The sequence below is a fragment of the Salvelinus alpinus genome, chromosome 2 (genome assembly GCF_045679555.1).
Source record: "Salvelinus alpinus chromosome 2, SLU_Salpinus.1, whole genome shotgun sequence".
Taxonomy (NCBI): Eukaryota; Metazoa; Chordata; class Actinopteri; order Salmoniformes; family Salmonidae; genus Salvelinus; species Salvelinus alpinus.
Window position 1 is genome coordinate 30,902,592 of NC_092087.1, and position 17,867 is coordinate 30,920,458.

The following is a 17,867-nucleotide window of genomic DNA, read 5'->3' on the forward strand; positions in this document are numbered from 1 at the left end:
CCTGTTGACAACCCTTCGTAAACTTTTGGAAAAAATGGTGTTTGAGTAGATACAATGCTATTTTACAGTAAAACAAACTGATAAGACTTTCAGCACGCTTATAAGGAAGGACATTCAACAAGCACAGCACATACACAAATGACTGACGATTGGCTGAGAGAAATTGATGATTAACAAAACAGCCCCCACAATCTTTTTGACTTCAGTGCGGCTTTTGACATTATCGATTATAGTCGGTTGCTTGAAAAACTTGTGTTATGGCCTTACACCCCCTGCTATATTGTGGGTAAAGAGTTACCTGTCTAACATAACAGAAAGTGTTCTTTGATGGAAGCCTCTCCGACAAAATCCAGGTAGAATCAGGAATTCCCCAGGGCAGCTGTCTACGGCCCTTACTTTTTTCAATCTTTACTAACAACATGCCACTTGCTCTGGGTAAAGCCAGTGTGTCTATATATGCGATGACTCAACACTGTACACGTCAGCTACCACAGCGACTGAAATGACCGCAACACTTATTGCGCTCCAGTTAGTTTCAGAATGGGTGGCAAGGAATAAGTTAGTCCTAAATATTTCAAAAACTAAAAGCATTGTATTTGGGACAAATCATTCACTAAACCCTAAACTAAATCTTGTAATGAATAAATGTGGTAATTGAGCAAGTTGAGGAGACTAAACTGCTTGGAGTAACCCTGGATTGTAAATGGTCAAGGTCAAAACATATTGATACAACAGTAGCTAGGATAGGGAGAAGTCTGTCAATAATAAAGCGCTATTCTGCATTCTTAACAGCACTATCAAAAAGGCAGGTAGGACAGGCCCGAGTTTCGTCGCACCTGGACTACTGTTCAGTCTCCACAAAGAACAGGGCAGCACGGCTAGCCCTTGGATGTACACAGAGCGCTAACATGAATAATATTCATGTCAATCTCTCCTGGCTCAAAGTGGAGGAGAGATTACCGCTTACAAATACAAGTATTGATGAAGTCAATGACATGTTGAATGCATCAAGCTGTCGGTTGAACTACCAGCACACAGCTCAGACACCCATGCATCCTTGGTTTCATGCATGTTAACATTAGAAGCCTACTCCTTAAGTTTGTCTTACTCACTGCTTTAACACACTCTGCCAACCCGGATGTCTTAGCCGTATCTGAATCCTGGCTTAGGAAAACCACCAAAAACCCTGAAATCTCCATCGCTAACTATAACATTTTCCGCCAAGATAGAACTGCCAAAGGGGGCGGTGTTGCAATCTACTGCAAAGATAGTAATACAGAACTCTGCAGGCTATCCAAGTCTGTACCAAAACAATTTGAGCTTCTACTTCTAAAAATTCACCTTTCCAGAAACAAGTCTCTCACTGTTGCCGCTTGCTATAGACCTCCCTCTGCCCCCAGCTGTGCCCTCGATACCATATGTGAATTGATTGCCCCCCCATCTATCTTCTGAGCTCGTGCTACTAGGTGACCTAAACTGGGACATGCTTAACACCCCGGCCATCCTACAATCCAAGCTTGATGCCCTCAATCTCACACAGATTATCAATGAACCTACCAGGTACAACTCCAAATCCGTAAACACGGGCACCCTCATAGATGTCATCCTAACTAACTCGCCGTCCAAATACACCTCTGCTGTTTTCAATCAAGATCTCAGTGATCACTGCCTCATTCCCTGCATCCGTAATGGGTCTGCGACCAAACGACCACCCCGCATCACTGTCAAACGCTCCCTAAAACACTTCTGTGAGCAGGCCTTTCTAATCGACCTGGCCGGGGTATCCTGGAATGACATTGACCATCCCGTCAGTAGATGATGCCTGGCTATTCTTTAAAAGTGCCTTCCTCACCATCTTAAATAAGCATGCCCCATTCAAAACATTTAGAACTAGGAATAGATATAGTCCTTGGTTCACTCCAGACCTGTCTGCCATTGACCAGCACAAAAACATCCTGTGGCGTTCTGCATTAGCATCGAACAGCCCCTGTGATATGCAACTTTTCAGGGAAGTTAGGAACAAATATACACAGGCAGTTAGGAAAGCTAAGTGTTACAGATACAGGTATTCTGTGTGTATCCTGTGTGTATTTCTTTTCTCTCCTTCTCCCCTACTCACAGGTGACCATCATCATTCCCCAATCAGTCATCAATCAGTCGCTAATCAGAAGACACCTGCTCCTTTTCTCCTACCCAATCACATTCCCTTTCCCTTGGTTTAAAAACCCTGTCAGTTGTTTTCTCTGGAGCTCAATCTCTCTGTCAATGCCATCTGTCTATAGATCTCTTGTTTGGTTTGCAACTACATGTCAATTTGTCCCCACCTGTGAGTATTGGTTTTGTTATGGTGTTTGTTTGACGGTGGGAAAAGGGGGTACCAAGATAAGTCACCCATGGGCATACTTTACCCGTAGGAATACTTTGTTAAATACACTAGTTAGAACTGGGCGGACCACCCCCTGTATTTTTGGTTGGTTAGTTAGCTGTTGGTGAAGTAGGCTAGTCTAGCTTAGGGGTGTTTTTGGATTCTTTTTCTTTCCTTGGGTCCAGCTCAGCCCCTTTTCCTGCCCCCCCCCCCCCCCCATACAACTCTCCTTCCGTGGCCTCCAACTGCTCTTAAACGCAATTAAAACTAAATGCATGCTATTGAACCGATCATTGCCCGCACCTGTTTGCCCGTCCAGCATCACTACTCTGGACGGCTCTGACTTAGAATACGTGGAGAACTACAAATACCTAGGTGTCTGGTTAGACTGTAAACTCTCCTTCCAGACTCACATTAAGCATCTCCAATCCCAAATTAAATCTAGAATTGGCTTCCTATATCGCAACAAAGCATCCTTCACTCATTCTGCCAAACATACCCTCGTAAAACTGACCATCCTACCGATCCTCGACTTCGGTGATGTCATCTATAAAATTGCCTCCAACACTACTCAACAAACTGGATGCAGTCTATCACAGTGCCATCTCTTTTGTCACCAAAGCCCCATACAATACCTACCATTGCGACCTGTACGCCCTCGTTGGTTGGCCTTTGCTTCATACTCGTCGCCAAACCCACTGGCTACAGTTTATCTACAAGTCTCTGCTAGGTAAAGCCCCACCTTCTCAGCTCACTGGTCACCATAGCAGCACCCACTCATAGCACACGCTCCAGCAGGTATATCTCACTGGTCACCCCCAAAGCCAATTCCTCCTTTGGTCGTCTTTCCTTCCAGTTCTCTGCTGCCAATGACTGGAACGAACTGCAAAAATCTCTGAAGCTGGAGACTCATATCTACATTACTAGCTTTAAGCACCAGCTGTCAGAGCAGCTCACAGATCACTGCACATAGATGGGCTGTTACCTCATCCCCATACTCTATTTAATGATTTATCTTGCTCCTTTGCACCCCAGTATCTCTACTTGCACATTCATCTTCTGCACATCTACCATTCCAGTGTTTTAATTGCTATATTGTAATTACTTCGCCACTATGGCCTATTTATTGCCTTAACTCCCTTATCTTACCTCATTTGCACTCACTGTATATAGACTTTTTGTTTTCTTTTGTTCTACTGTTATTGACTGTTTTGTTTATTCCATGTGTAACTGTGTTGTATGTGAATTTCTATGCTTTATCTTGGCCAGGTCGCAGTTGCAAATGAGAACTTGTTCTCAACTAGCCAACCTGGTTAAATAAAGGTAAAAAATACCCCACAAGACATGCCACCAGTAGTTTCTTCACCATCCAAGTCCAGAACAGACTATGGGAGGCGCACAGTACTACATAGAAATCTATTCCACATCAAGTAACTCATGCAAGCAGTAAAATTAGATTTAAAAAACAGATACAAATACAGACAACAGCAGGGACTGTGAAGCAACAAACATAGGCATAGACACATGCATACAAACACATAGATTTTGTGTTGGAAGATACTGTACGAGGTAGTAGAGTAGGGGCCTGAGGGCACACACTTAATATGTTGTGAAATCTGTTGTAAATGTTTTCAAAAATGTATAACTGCCTTAATTTTGTTGGACCCCAGGAAGAACAGCTGTTGTCTTGGCAGCAGCTAATCGGGATCCATAATAAATACAAATACAAGAAAGTGCGGATAGTTAGCACGTCCATTATCATGATATATTCTTGACACAGACACTCACAGTGCCTCAGTCTCATCCTAACAGGAGAGGGAAGACAGTCAGACTGACTAGCACCAAATCTATTCTACTAGGGATGGCTCCTTTACCCCATCCCCTTATGTCTAGCCCTCTGCACTGGACAACTTTCTCTTCTCCACCACTCAAAATCCAAGTAAGCTTAGGCCTGTACATGTCAGGCTTTTGTGTCAACCATAGACTAGGACTACGAGGCAATTTATAACTTTTTATATGAAACATTTGAGACCTGTGACACACCCACTGAAAATAAGTTTGTTTCTTTTTACAGACTGCTTTGTGTTATTCAAGCTAACAGTCATCAAGGGTGCGTTCGGAAATTCACTCTGGCTATCTACTTGGATTTCAGAGCTCTCGTCTGAGTGTGCCAGAGCGCAGAATAACGGAGGAATTTACGAACGTTCAACACCCATTGAATATGGCCAGTGTCCGTAAACGTGGGCAAAAGTGTAATTAAACCACCTAACCAGCTCTGCTAGGGTGAGTAAAATGGTCAGTGTGAGGTGTTCTCATTTGTTTCTGGATGTAGCTAGCAAGCTAACCACCGTTAGCCAGTTGTGTGGTCAGAACGCTCGGATAAACCCTACTCGGCCAGAGCGTCCAGTGTGTGTGCTCTGAAAGCGCCGAGAGCGAAGCGCTCTGAATTCACGAAAGAACAATCTGACAACTGAGCGCACTCTGGCACTCCAGATTGAATTTCCGAACACCCATTTTATAATTGAATCGTTTCCCCCCCTCAATCTACACACAATTCAAGTTGACATTTTTGCTAATTTATTTTTAAAAACTGAAATATCACAAGTATTCAGACTCAGTAATTGGTTGAAGCACCTTTGGCAGCGATTACAGCATTGAGCCTTATTGGGTATGACTCTACAAGCTTGGAACACCTGTATTTGGGGAGTTTCTCCCATTCTTCTCTGCAGAACATCTCAAGCTCTGTCAGGATGGATGGGGAGCATCGCTGCACAGCTATTTTCAGGTCTCTCCAGAGATGTTCGATCGGGTTAAAGTCCGGGCTCTGGCTGGGCCACTCAAGGACATTCAGAGACTTGTCCCGAAGCCACTCCGGCGTTGTCTTGGCTGTGTGCTTAGAGTCGTTGTCCTGTTGGAAGGTGAACCTTCGCCCCAGTCTGAGGACCTGAGTGCTCTGGAACAGGTTATCATCAAGGAACTCTGTACTTTGCTCAGTTCACCTTTCTCCCAGTCCCTGCCGCTGAAAAACATCCCCACAGCACTGTGGTTCCATGTTTCAGGTTTCCTCATGACGTGCCGCTTGGCATTCAGGCCAAAAAGTTCAATTTTGGTTTCATCAGAGCAGAGAAACTTGTTTCTCATGATCTGAGAGTCCTTTATGCAAACTCCAAGACGGCCATCATGTGCCTTTTACTGAGGAGTTGCTTCCATCTGGCCATTCTACCATAAAGGCCTGATTGGTGGAGTGCTGCAGAGATGGTTGTCCTTCTGGAAGGTTCTCCCATCTCCACAGGAAGTCTGGAGCTCTGTCAGTGACCATCGGATTGTTGTTCACCTCCCCATCCAATGCCCTTCTACCCCGATTGCTCAGTTTGGCAGGGCAGGCAGCTCTAGAAAGAGTCTTGGTTGTTTCAAACTTCTTCCATTCAAGAATGATGGGACCAAGGTGTTCTTGGTGACCTTCAATACTGCAGAATTGTTTTGGTACCCTTCCCCAGATCTGTGCCTCAACCAAATCCTGTCTCGGAGCTATACGGACAATTGCTTCGACCTCCTGGCCTGGTTTTTACTCTGACATGCACTGTCAACTGTGGGACCTTATATAGACGTGTGTACCTTTCCAAATGATGTCCAATCAACTGAATTTACCACATGGACTCCAATCAAGTTGTAGAAACATCGAGGATCAATGGAAACAGGACGCACCTGATCTCAATTTTGAGTCTCATAGCAAAGTGTCTGAATACTTACGTAAACAAAGGGATTTTTTTATTTTATTTTTTAAAATATACATTTGCAAACATTTCTACAAACCTGTTTCGCTTTGTCATTATGGGGTATTGTGTGTAGATGGATTAAATAAACGCTTTACTCATCAATTTTAGAATAAGGCTGTACTGTAACAAAATGTGGAAAAAGTATTTCGGAATGCACAGTACTTCAGTAATTACATATTTAACCACTTGTCTATTCGCTATCAAATCCATTCCTCTTGTTGATAAACAAAGGGTTGAATAAAGAGAAAATACCTTAAATCCTCAATTCGTTGGGGCATGGACTCCACAAGGTGTCGAAAGCATTCCACAGGGATGCTAGCCCATGTTGACTCCAATGCTTCCCACAATTGTGTCAAGTTGACTGGATGTCTTTTGGGTGGTGGACCATTCTTGATGCATACGGAATAGAGGTCGACCGATTATGATTTTTCAACGCCGATACCGATTATTGGAGGACCAAAAAAGCCGATGCCAATTTATTTGTAATAATTACAATTACAACAATACTGAATGAACACTTATTTTAACTTAATATAATACATCAATAAAATCAATTCGGTTTAAATAATACAAAAACAAAGTGTTGGGGAAGAAAGTATGGCACATATTGTGCCATGTAAGAAAGATAACGTTTAAGTTCCTTGCTCAGAACATGAGAACATATGAAAGCTGGTGGTTCCTTTTAACATGAGTCTTCAATATTCCCAGGTAAGACGTTTTAGGTTGTAGTTATTATAGGACTATTTCTCTCTATACGATTTGTATTTCATATACCTTTGACTATTGGATGTTCTTATAGGCACTTTATTTAGTATTGCCAGTGTAACAGTATAGATACCGTCCCTCTCCTCGCTCGAACCAGGAACACATCGATAACAGCCACCCTCGAAGCAGCGCTACCCATGCAGAGCAAGGGGAACAACTACTCCAAGTCTCAGAGCGAGTGACGTTTGAAGCGCTATTAGCGCGCACCCCGCTAACTAGCTAGCCATTTCACATCGGTTACACCAGCCTAATCTCGGGAGTTGATAGGCTTGAAGTCATAAACAGCGCAATGCTTGAAGCACAGTGCTGTTTGAATGAATGCTTACGGGCCTGCTGGTGCCTACCATCACTCAGTCAGACTGCTCTATCAAATCATAGACTTAATTATAACATAACACACAGAAATACGAGCCTTAGGTCATAAATATGGTCGAATCCGGAAACTATCATCTCGAAAACAAAACGTTTATTCTTTCAGTGAAATACGGAACTGTTCCGTATTTTATCTAACGGGTGGCATCCATAAGTCTAAATATTCCTGTTACATTGCACAACCTTCAATGTTATGTCATAATTACGTAAAATTCTGGCAAGGCAGCCCAAACTGTTGCATATACCCTGACTCTGCGTGCAATGAACGCAAGAGAAGTGACACAATTTCACCTGGTTAATATTGCCTGCTAACCTGGATTTCTTTTAGCTAAATATGCAGGTTTAAAAATATATACTTCTGTGTATTGATTTTAACTTCTCTAGGCTAGGTGGGACGTTAACGTCCAATCTTCACAATAAATGGTTGTTTTGTTCTATTAAATCCATTTTTATAGCATAACACGACACATTTTGTAAACGGCTTGTGTCATGAGTTCCGACTCCTTCAACATTCGATGTAATTACTCACTAAATGTACGTTTATCTAGTCATGGTTGGTTTCATTGCAATCCTCTGTTTGTTAGTAACACAACCATACCTGATGGTTATTTTTACGGGACATATTGACCGAAAGGAACTGATTTGTACACACCAAACAATGACCTCATTGCGCGCCAATGATATGACCAGTGCTTCTTTGATTGACTGTATTTTGGCCCAATGACCACTGATCGTCTTGAAATCTAGCTTGGTAGAGAGCCAATGAGCTGAGGTAAACGGCAATATCTAATGGTTATATCCAGGAAGACCAGGGGCCTGTTGCACAAAAGTAGAATTAAGACATCCGGGATAAATGACTCAGCTGAGCTCAATGAAGCCAAAACATGTGCGTCCAGGCTTAATTGGTTGCACAAAGACCAAGCCAGGATGAGCAGACACGGATTCATTAAGCCAGGTGAAACCAATCCTGGATAGGTGCGCGCTCACGGCTCACTCAAATAGACCCCGCCACAGATCACAGATTAACTGATTTACCATGGCAACTAGAGCCGCGTACTTTTCCCCGTCGGAAGCACAAATCCTCATGGAGGCATACGAGGAGGTAAAAGATATAATTAAGAAGAAAGGCAACACCGCCACAGTGATAAAGCAAAGAGAAAAAGCGTGGCAAAGTATTGCAGACCGCCTGAATGCGTAAGTAGTGCACAATTACACACTCACCGCTCCGCTGAAACATCACAATTACAATTCAAATATTTAATTCACATCTCCAAAAATGCAGTTGTACTGTAATTATGAAACGGTTAAATTTTTAATTGAAATGCACTGCAGATATGAGTGAAATTGTGTAAAGTAACTCCATCACACTGTATAAAGCTATGATAAATTTTTTGATATTTTTACTGAAAACAAGACAAAAATACCAAGTAATTTTTTGCAGTGTGACTCCATTAAATGTGTGTGTGTGTGTGTGTGTGTGTGTGTGTAGATTAAACATGAACGGGCCAAAACGGACATGGCAGCAGGTCAAAATCAAATACAAGAACATTCTGCAGAATGGTATGGTCCCTGACTAATATTTAACAAAGCACAAGCATATATTGTACCCAGAAGGTGCCTGCTCACACATTGTCTGTACTGTTTTAGCAGTGAAAAAGAATACCCACAGACAAGGCACGGGTGGTGGGTCACCAAAGGCTGACCTTACCCCAGCAGAGGACATGGCCTTGGAGCTAAATAAAGGCAGGCCCGTCTTAGAGGGGATCCCTGGGGGGAAAGAGACGAGCATAGGTTCCTCCCAAGATGCCACCCGCTTCATTCAAGGTATGTCCTTCCATCTCTACATGGGATACAACCACATTCATATTGAATCAATTTGGACTGTCTGACTTTGGTTTACCTATTGCCTTGCAGTGTCTGGCAGCACTGTGTTCCTGTTAGAGCCACCAGCACAAGCACCAGACGATGCTGATCCAGTGAGTACTCCATCAAAGGCATACTGTAGGCCTGGCATGTCTTGTCTACTAGCTTCAATATGAATCCGATTAAATGTGATAGGGTGAAGGCCCCAGTGCAGCAGCAACAGCACATGATGGAGACGATGATGAGGAGGAGACCATCTCTCTGGATTCCAGAAGGCATGAGGTATCATGTTAAGACTGTGAAAGTACTATTTACTCTACAATGGTGAGGAGTCCTCATCAAAATCAAAAAATCTAATTTATTTTACAGGACCCAGATGCTATACAGTGGGAAAACCAGCCTGGCAACATAGTGCGTATTAATAAAAGGACACCACATCCTGCCAAATTCCAGCTGCGCTAATTGTATTGTGTTCACAGAGCTCACAAGCTATCAGAAAGTTGTATGGCAACCACCTCCGGCGCCAAATAGAACTGGCAGACATAGACATTCAGTACAAGAAGAAAAAGATGGAAAATCTTGCACTGGAGTCCGAAATAAAAAAGAGGACAATTAGGAAACTGGACCTTGAAATAAAAAAACTTGAGAGGGAGGTGAGATATGCCTTCAATGTATGCTAACTGTAACACAAATGTATTAATCATTATTTTTCTTTCCTCCCCCAGCTCCAAGAAGATGACACAGCTCAAAATAAAAATTAGGTATATTCTCGTAAAGTCAAGTGAGCCATGACATATGAGCTCTTATTGTGAGCACACAGGACGGTGGCATCTTTCTAAGGTTTTTTTTATTTTCCCAGCAATCAGTACAACCAAGTCATCGTTATAAGGCATCGCCCTCTTTTGCCCACCCCCCCAGCACCAGGTGTGGCCACTAGCCTATATGAAGGCCCAAAATTGTGTGTTCCTTTCTGCTCTGACAATGGCATGCCCATTCGTGCGAGATGTGGTGGATGAAGAAGCACTTGTGCTGAGGAGAGCCTTCAGGCGAGAAAGGGTCTTCAGGGACCGGTTGGACCCACTGGCCTTCCCTGATGACCATCTATATGAAAGATACAGGTTTTCTGCAGATGGCATCAGGTATCTATGCAGACTACTGGGTCCCAGGATTAAGCACCGCACTGCACGGAGCCATGCACTGAGTGTGGAGCAAATGGTTTGTGTGGCCTTGCGCTTTTTTGCTAGTGGAGCCTTCCTGTACTCAGTGGGGGATGCAGAACAGCTGAACAAGGCCACAATTTGCCGCACAATAAGGAGTGTGTGTCTGGCTATCAAAGCATTAGCAGATGTCTTCATCTCCTTCCCTGGCCACAGAAGACTCTGTGACATCAAAGAGGAGTTCTATAGGATTGCAGGTAAGAGGATCTACAAATTACAGGACAACTGTTAACACATAGTAGGATACTCATTACTTTGTGTGACAGGTTTCCCCAATGTCATTGGTGCAGTGGACTGCACACACATAAGGATAAAAGCCCCCTCAGGTGGCCATGAGGCCGATTTTGTGAATAGGAAATCCTTTCACAGCATTAATGTTCAGGTGAACATAACTTTTTGATATTGTCCATTGACGAACACTCTGCATTGCCAGTGATGTGCATTGATTGGTGTAATATTCCTCATCTTATGATTTCAGATGGTCTGCAATGCTGACTGTGTGATCAGCAATGTTGTGGCAAAATGGCCTGGCTCAGTCCATGACTCCAGAATCTTTCGGGCCTCTGAAATCTATCAGTGCCTATCACAAGGTAAGCCACACAACCCCTATTTATAACCATCATGGCTGTGTCAAGAATATCACTGTGTTTATGAGGTAGTAATGATGAGATTGTGTTGACAGGTGAATTCTCTGGTGTGTTGCTGGGAGACAGGGGGTATGGCTGCCAGCCTTTTCTCCTGACACCTTTCACAGACCCCCAGGAAGCACAGCAGGCCTACAACCATGCCCATGCCAGGACCAGGGCCAGAGTTGAAATGACCTTTGGCCTCCTGAAGGCACGCTTTCACTGCCTTCACAAATTAAGGGTCAGCCCTGTTAGGGCATGTGATATTACTGTGGCTTGTGCTGTCCTCCACAATGTGGCCTGCCTGAGGAAGGAGAGGGCCCCCAGAGTGCCACCAGCCATGGACTGGGACAATCCGGCAATCTTCCCTGATGACGACAGTGGTCGGCTGCTGAGGGACCAATATGTGTTGAATTATTTTAGTTAGTATGTGTGCTTTCAATTTTGGTTAAATATGTCCTGCGGTGGCAGAGGAATTTGGGTTTTTTTGGGTTCGTTTTTTGACGAATTCGGCCTCTTATGATGTTTGTGCGGTATACTGTGTGTAATACAAGGCTGCAGGGAGGCTACTGCATCCATTCATTTGTCTGTTCAGTTGATGTGTATGGATTTGTCCTGCATTTATTTTAGTGTGCAGACATGCAGGGTGTGTTATATACAGACCTTTGAATGTGTATGTATCATTTTGTATAATATGCTTGGATTCTGTGCTTTCCATCTTGTAGAGTCACTGTGACTTCAGTTTCGAAAGGAGCTGATGGTTTACCTGCTTTGTTTTGTCCTTATTCAATAAAGGAACATAATGTTACACATTGTGTTTTTATATTCATATGGAATGTGTATTTGTTTATATGACAGAGTACTAGGGCCACACTGAAGAAAAAGGATAAAGTCATACATTTATGAGGCTGGTTCTTTCTGCAGAAAAGCTACATATTGTTTTTACAGTTTTGATACTTATGACAATGTGATACTTAATATTCTGGCACATCAGCATGTCTTTGTTTATGAAACCATACTGAAGTACAATTTCACGAAATGCCCCACATCTGTCATTTTAACAACTGTCCTCCTTTAAAACAACTGGTTACAATATTATGACTTGTGTTTTTTTCCCCTCTGTGGCCCTAATATTCTATCATTTTATATATAGCCTTATAGTCTATGGGAAACTGTAAATTATCTAATGATAGCAACATCATCTAAAAATCATTTTTTATCCAAAATCATTGAAATTAATGATCACAAACGTTTAAATAATAACAGTGGGTCTAGTTATATGTGATAACAATGTATAGTGAGCAGTGAAATAACTATTGGTTTCCATTTGTGGTGACTGCTGACTGACATTAGGGATGAGATTAAATAGATCCTGGAATTTAGCCTGGTCTGGAGCAGGCTAGCTCCACAGAATAAATCTCCATGGTAATTTATACCATAACATATCCTCCTGCCCCCTATCCATCTTTAGTGCAACCGGATTACGGATCAATTGAGCCAGGATCACCAAGATATCCTGGCTTAATCCCTTATCCTAGTTTTGTGCAACAGGCCCCGGCTCTTGAACGAAAGTCGAGCGTTACGCAGCCATTCACCATTGAAATTTCTACCCGAAGGAGCCACTTTGTTTGCGCGTAGCAGTATTGAGTCGAGATCATTTTTCGTTATTTTATTGAAAGAATTATGGCGAGTAAATCTGGAAAATCAAAGTCCAGCTATACAGATCTACATGCAATTGACAGAGAAAGTGACAGATTTACAAGAAGATGTATCAGATTGTGGGACAAGTTTGGACTCCCAATTTGAAGAAATGTTTTTGTATGGAGATGACGCAATTCTCGATTGGTAAGTAACTCTCATGCCGTTGTTTGAAAATAATACCAAAATGATTGTTTCCCTACTCTATATATAATCTGTGTCTGTATGAGATTTTTTACATGTATTTTATCTAAACATGGAATAGAACCAGATCACCAAAATGATTTAGTTTCCCTACTCTATATATTGTCTGTGTCTATTACACAGTCCCTCCGATTCTGATTGGGAGCCCCCACTGCCAAGGTGCCCTTCCCCCACAGGAGCTCGTTCATCTAGCCGGACCCCTGCTGTCTCCGGCTCCACACCTACCCCCGCCCTGCCAGGTGTGAAGTCTGTGACAAAGAAGCGGAGATGGGGAAGAGAAACCTGCAATCAGAGAGGAGGAGGGTCATGGGCACTCTGTGCTGGAGGAGGATGTGGCGCCTCCACTCCAATGTCCTGCAGCTATCAACGACTACAACAAGAGCATGGGAGGTGTGGACCTGTCAGATGCACTGATTGGCTACTACAATGTGCTCCACAAGACAATGAAATGGTACAAGACATTTTTCTATCATTTCATTGACATTGCAGTGGTGAATTCCTTCATCCTCCAGAAGGAAATGGCTAAGAGCTGTGGACAGCCCCACATCTCACAGCTAGCCTTCCGAAAGCTGCTCATCCAGGAGCTTGCTTGCTACAGCAAGTCTACTGCAGCACCTTCTGTCCCCTCTACCTCCTCTGCTCCAACCAGTGCTGTTCACCTGCCCAGATTCTTCTCTGCAGGCATGAATGTGCCTCAGGGCAAAAAGGGCACAGTGGGGAGGTGTCAATGTGTGCTTTGTCACAGGAAATGCCCCATCACCTGCACCACTTGTTCAGTAACCCTCTGCTTTACAGCAGAAAGAGACTGCTATTGGGCATGGCATCAGCAGAACAATATTATGTATAGGACTGAGGGTCTTCACAATATTGTATATTATACATTGAATGTGTGTAAATAGTTACCCTTGTTATAGTTACCCTTTTTAATTTTTTCAAATTTTCATTTTTTGGTGTGTTTAGACTAGCATTTTAGTATTTTGTATATAGTCATTTACTTCAAAATGTATCACTGTACCAATTTGGCCACTTGTGTACATTTGGGCAACTTGTGTGGGACACCTGGGTGACTACATGCTCAATGTCATGTAGCACACTCGTTCCTGAAGATATCTTTTTGAAACATTTTTCAAATACTGTTGCCCTCTTATGTTCTGCATCAAAATTATCCCCAGCATCATATCTGAATGTTTGCCTGTTCTTGTTCAGTTGAAAGATGCAACAACAATAAAAACAGAAAACGTATGTTTAATTCCTTGTATTTTCTTCTACCAGATCTATGGTGTTATATTCTCCTATATTCAAATTTCAGAGTGTTTCCTTTCAAATGATACCAATAATATGCCTATCCTTGCTTCTGGGCCTGAGCTACAGACAGTTAGATTTGGGTATGTCTTCAGGCGGAAATTGAGAGAAAAGGGGAAGGGGTATCCCAAAGAAATTAAGGCATTGATGTTTATGGTTAGGTACACGTTGGAGCAACGACAGTCGTTTCGCACCGATTATACGAACGCAGGACACGCTAGATAAACTAGTAATATCATCAACCATGTGTAGTTAACTAGTGATTATGATTGTTTTTTTTATAACATAAGTTTAATGCTAGCTAGCAACTTACCTTGGCTTACTGCATTCGCGTAACAGGCAGGCTCCTCGTGGAGTGCAATGTAAAGCAGGTGGTTAGAGCGTTGGAACTAGTTAACCGTAAGGTTGCAAGATTGAATCCCCGAGCTGACAAGGTAAAAATCTGTCGTTCTGCCCCTGAACAAGGCAGTTAACCCACCGTTCCTAGGCCGTCATTGAAAATAAGAATGTGTTCTTAACTGACTTGCTTAGTTAAGTAAAGGTATAAAAAAAATACAGATTTCCGATTGTTATGAAAACATTAAATCGGCCATTCCGATTAATCGGTCGACCTCTAATACGGGAAACTGGAGTGTGAATTCCCCAGCAGCGTTGCCGTTCTTGACACAAACCGGTGTGTCTGGCACCTCCTACCATACCCCTTTCAAAAGCACTTAACTTTTGTCTTGCCCATTCACCCTCTGAAGGGCACACATAAACAATCCATGTTTCAATTGTCTCAAAGCTTAAAACCCCTTTAACCCGTCTCCTCCCATTCATCTACACCGATTTACCAATTGACATCAATAAGGAATCATATCTTTCACCTGCTCAGTCTCATGGAAAGAGCAGGTGTTCTTAATGTACACTCAGTGTATATAAAGGGCTGAGTCTGGTTTACGGTACAGTATCGATATCTGTCCATGTCTCGTGGACTCATGTCAGAAGTGTAATGTAGTGTAGCAGCCTGTCAGGTAGAACAGCTCAATAGTATTGCTCCTCTGGCTCTGACCACAAACAAATAATGATGAGTGGCGTTATCATCTGCTGTGCTGACCTAATTGCAGCCCTAATTACAGAATTGTACACTGATCAGGATACAAGAGCTAGCTGGGTTATCCTTCAATATATTTGGTAACAAACACCAGTAGCTACATACTGTACCATAAGCCAGACGAAGACCTTTGTGTATACACAATGAGTAAAACCCATCATGGACAACTGGGGGAAAATGACAGACTGCAGAGGACAAAGGGATGAAGTCAGCACTCAGAGGGACTCTGGTTTGAATATGGGAGAGGCACCATAGAGCTCCTTGTAACCCCTCTTACCTGCCTCGTCACAATGCTCTATATCAGTCAGCCCGCCACGGAACAATGAGTGAGATTTACAGCACATGAACAAATGGGGCCTGCAGTCCACCAATGGCACGCAACGCTGCCTGGTTGGCCACCCAACTGCCTCTGACCCCTGGGAACAGACAGCAATCATCCCTTACTATAGACAAAAGAATAACAGACATCACTGGCCTTAGTCAAAACAACAACAGTATTCCCGGACTTCAGACAAGCCATCCCTGCCCATCCTCCAAACAGCTGCTACACCAGTCTTCAGACAAAACCATCCCTGCACTGGGTTAAGACCGCAGCAGGTAGGCTACCCCTGCTTTACAGACCTTGTCATTAGTGACAATGCAGTGGGGCCTGATTCACATCATGGCTGACTCATGTACTACACACAGACTGCTAATTGTTAGAGGATGTGGACCACACTACTGTTAATGCCAAACTGCACACATTATACCGGACAGTACTGAGGTTGAAGCCTTATTGAACCTTATCACTCTGGTTTAGGTTGGGGTGAAAGTTAGGGATTAGATGAATCTCTCGTGGACAGACTACGTAAACATACATGGTACCATAGATCTGTCATGATACCACAGGATGTGCGAGATCGAGCAGCATTAGTTCCAGTGTTTGGGTTTTTCATCACTGGTTAAATTGGACAAATAACGATTTCACAGGTGTTAGCATCATTTTAATTTCAGAAGGGAATGGGACATTTGGCCCATAAACTTTCCCTTAACGTGCAAAGAGAGGGTAAAGCTCTTCATTCTGGTTCCGATCCTCGTTCTATCGCTTCTCTTAACAAGTACGGACCCAGAACTCACTCGAGCATCTGACCAATTACGCAAAACTTTCGTTTAGGGTTAACAGATTAGGGTTAGCCATGCGCAAACCACACTGCAAGAGTCGCATGTTATCACATAGTTCATGTACAGTATGTAACCTAACCTCTCAGAACACGACAACATGTCTACCATTTGACTACTCAGAGTGGTGAAGTGGGGCCAGAGTGACAGGGAGAATCTTCGCTCTGGCTGTTCAGGGGGGGAAAGGAGGGGGGGGGGGGGGGGGGTCAGGTAAATCCTTATGGAGCAGTGTGTCCTTCCCATCTTGTTGGGGAAATATGCCAGCGACCTAGATGATTAAAATAAAACGAGAGCCAGTACCATAAAGAGCAGTCTGGCCAGAGGAGAGTCCAACGCTGCACAGCATCATACCACTAGTGAAACAGCTCTATTCATACTAATACAGTGGCATTAACCCATACATTTGATCCGCACTGTGATTCATTACGTCAAAGTCTTTCCTCAGAACAGGTAAATAAGCAGCTCCTTAGCCTGGATTAAAAAAATGACAGAGAGCAAGGTGGGCAGTAAACGTAGCACAAAGTAGACAATTGTAATTTGCCTGAGCCTCAGGTGGTCTACAGAACCTTCCTCACACCCACTCCTCTTGCCTGTACCCATACAGTATACTCTGCTACCTGGTCAGCAACAGCCTGTCTTCAAGTCTCACCTGCCCATTAAGCCAATCATTAGGTCTCACCTACCCAGCCCCAGGTATGCCCTGACCTTACCTGTACTTCATGCCAGTCTGGTAGGACACACACTCCTCCAGGGCCAGGCCGTTCATCTTCAGGAAGTCCTCCATGTTCTTGACCTGAGCGGCATGCCTCTGCTCCCTGAGGCGCTGCAGCTCCCCTGGGTCGGTGGGCCGTGGCTGGTTTAGGCCCTGGTCCGAGTGGTAGCGGCTAATGCCACTCCGCATGCTCTCGCTGTATGACATGGACAGCATCTTGCCACTGCCGCTGCTGCTGCTTTTCCGTATAACACTGCCCGGCCTGCCTGGTTTGGGGATCTGTAGGTTTTCGGAATGAGCGTACATGGATTGACGCCTCACTGCCGCCCAGGGAGGCTGACCCCCTGACAACCCTCCCGCAAACATCCCCCCTACTCTTGCTGTTGCCGCAGCGACCCACCACTCAGTGAGAGAGAAAAGTGGGTCTGAGACAGGAACTAGGAGCCAGCAGGACACAGCCACCTCCTTAAATAGCGCCGGACTACTCCCATAAGAGCTCTCCTGCTCTGCTCGGGGGCAGCAGTATCACACAGCCATGCATCGTGTAATCAGAGTCACGGCACCACCCCCCAGGAAAGACACACAATGGCAGGGTTAAACTGATAGGGTGCATTCAGCTGACCGCCTTGTGGTTAACTAAGGAGCAGGACCGTGCATTGGGGACAGCAGGAGGAGGAGACATTCAGACATGGGCCAGGGCAGGCAGACACCGTTCT

The 17,867-nt window shown here is 43.9% G+C and overlaps 2 protein-coding genes across 19 annotated transcripts in view; one reads left to right on the plus strand and one right to left on the minus strand.

Moving 5' to 3' along the window:
• LOC139558805 (voltage-gated potassium channel subunit beta-2) overlaps positions 1-17,867 on the minus strand; it is a 147,342-nt gene that overhangs the window by 73,099 nt on the left and 56,376 nt on the right. For 2 of the 12 annotated variants that reach the window (XM_071374258.1, XM_071374346.1), the window contains exon 2: positions 17,150-17,430. The exons of 9 other annotated variants lie outside the window; for them this stretch is intronic. In XM_071374258.1, the coding sequence (XP_071230359.1) occupies positions 17,150-17,430 (281 nt within the window). Of the gene's footprint in view, positions 1-17,149; positions 17,533-17,867 lie in introns of those variants that run through there. One more of the 12 variants, XM_071374252.1, reaches the window with a different exon arrangement.
• LOC139558663 (putative nuclease HARBI1) lies at positions 7,800-11,815 on the plus strand. Of its 7 annotated transcripts, XM_071373994.1 has the most exons (10): positions 7,800-8,472; positions 8,926-9,102; positions 9,193-9,254; positions 9,337-9,423; positions 9,511-9,552; positions 9,621-9,794; positions 9,867-9,902; positions 10,001-10,555; positions 10,837-10,948; positions 11,041-11,815. In XM_071373994.1, the coding sequence occupies exons 1-7, from the start codon at positions 8,469-8,471 to the stop codon at positions 9,900-9,902; spliced, it is 582 nt and encodes a 193-aa protein (XP_071230095.1). In that variant the 5' UTR covers positions 7,800-8,468; the 3' UTR covers positions 10,001-10,555; positions 10,837-10,948; positions 11,041-11,815. The 7 variants fall into 7 exon arrangements, with proteins under 7 accessions (XP_071230095.1, XP_071230085.1, XP_071230069.1 ...); XM_071373984.1 differs by adding an exon at positions 10,625-10,740 and having other exon boundaries at positions 8,070-9,102; positions 9,621-9,902; XM_071373968.1 differs by adding an exon at positions 10,625-10,740 and having other exon boundaries at positions 8,070-9,102; positions 9,337-9,794.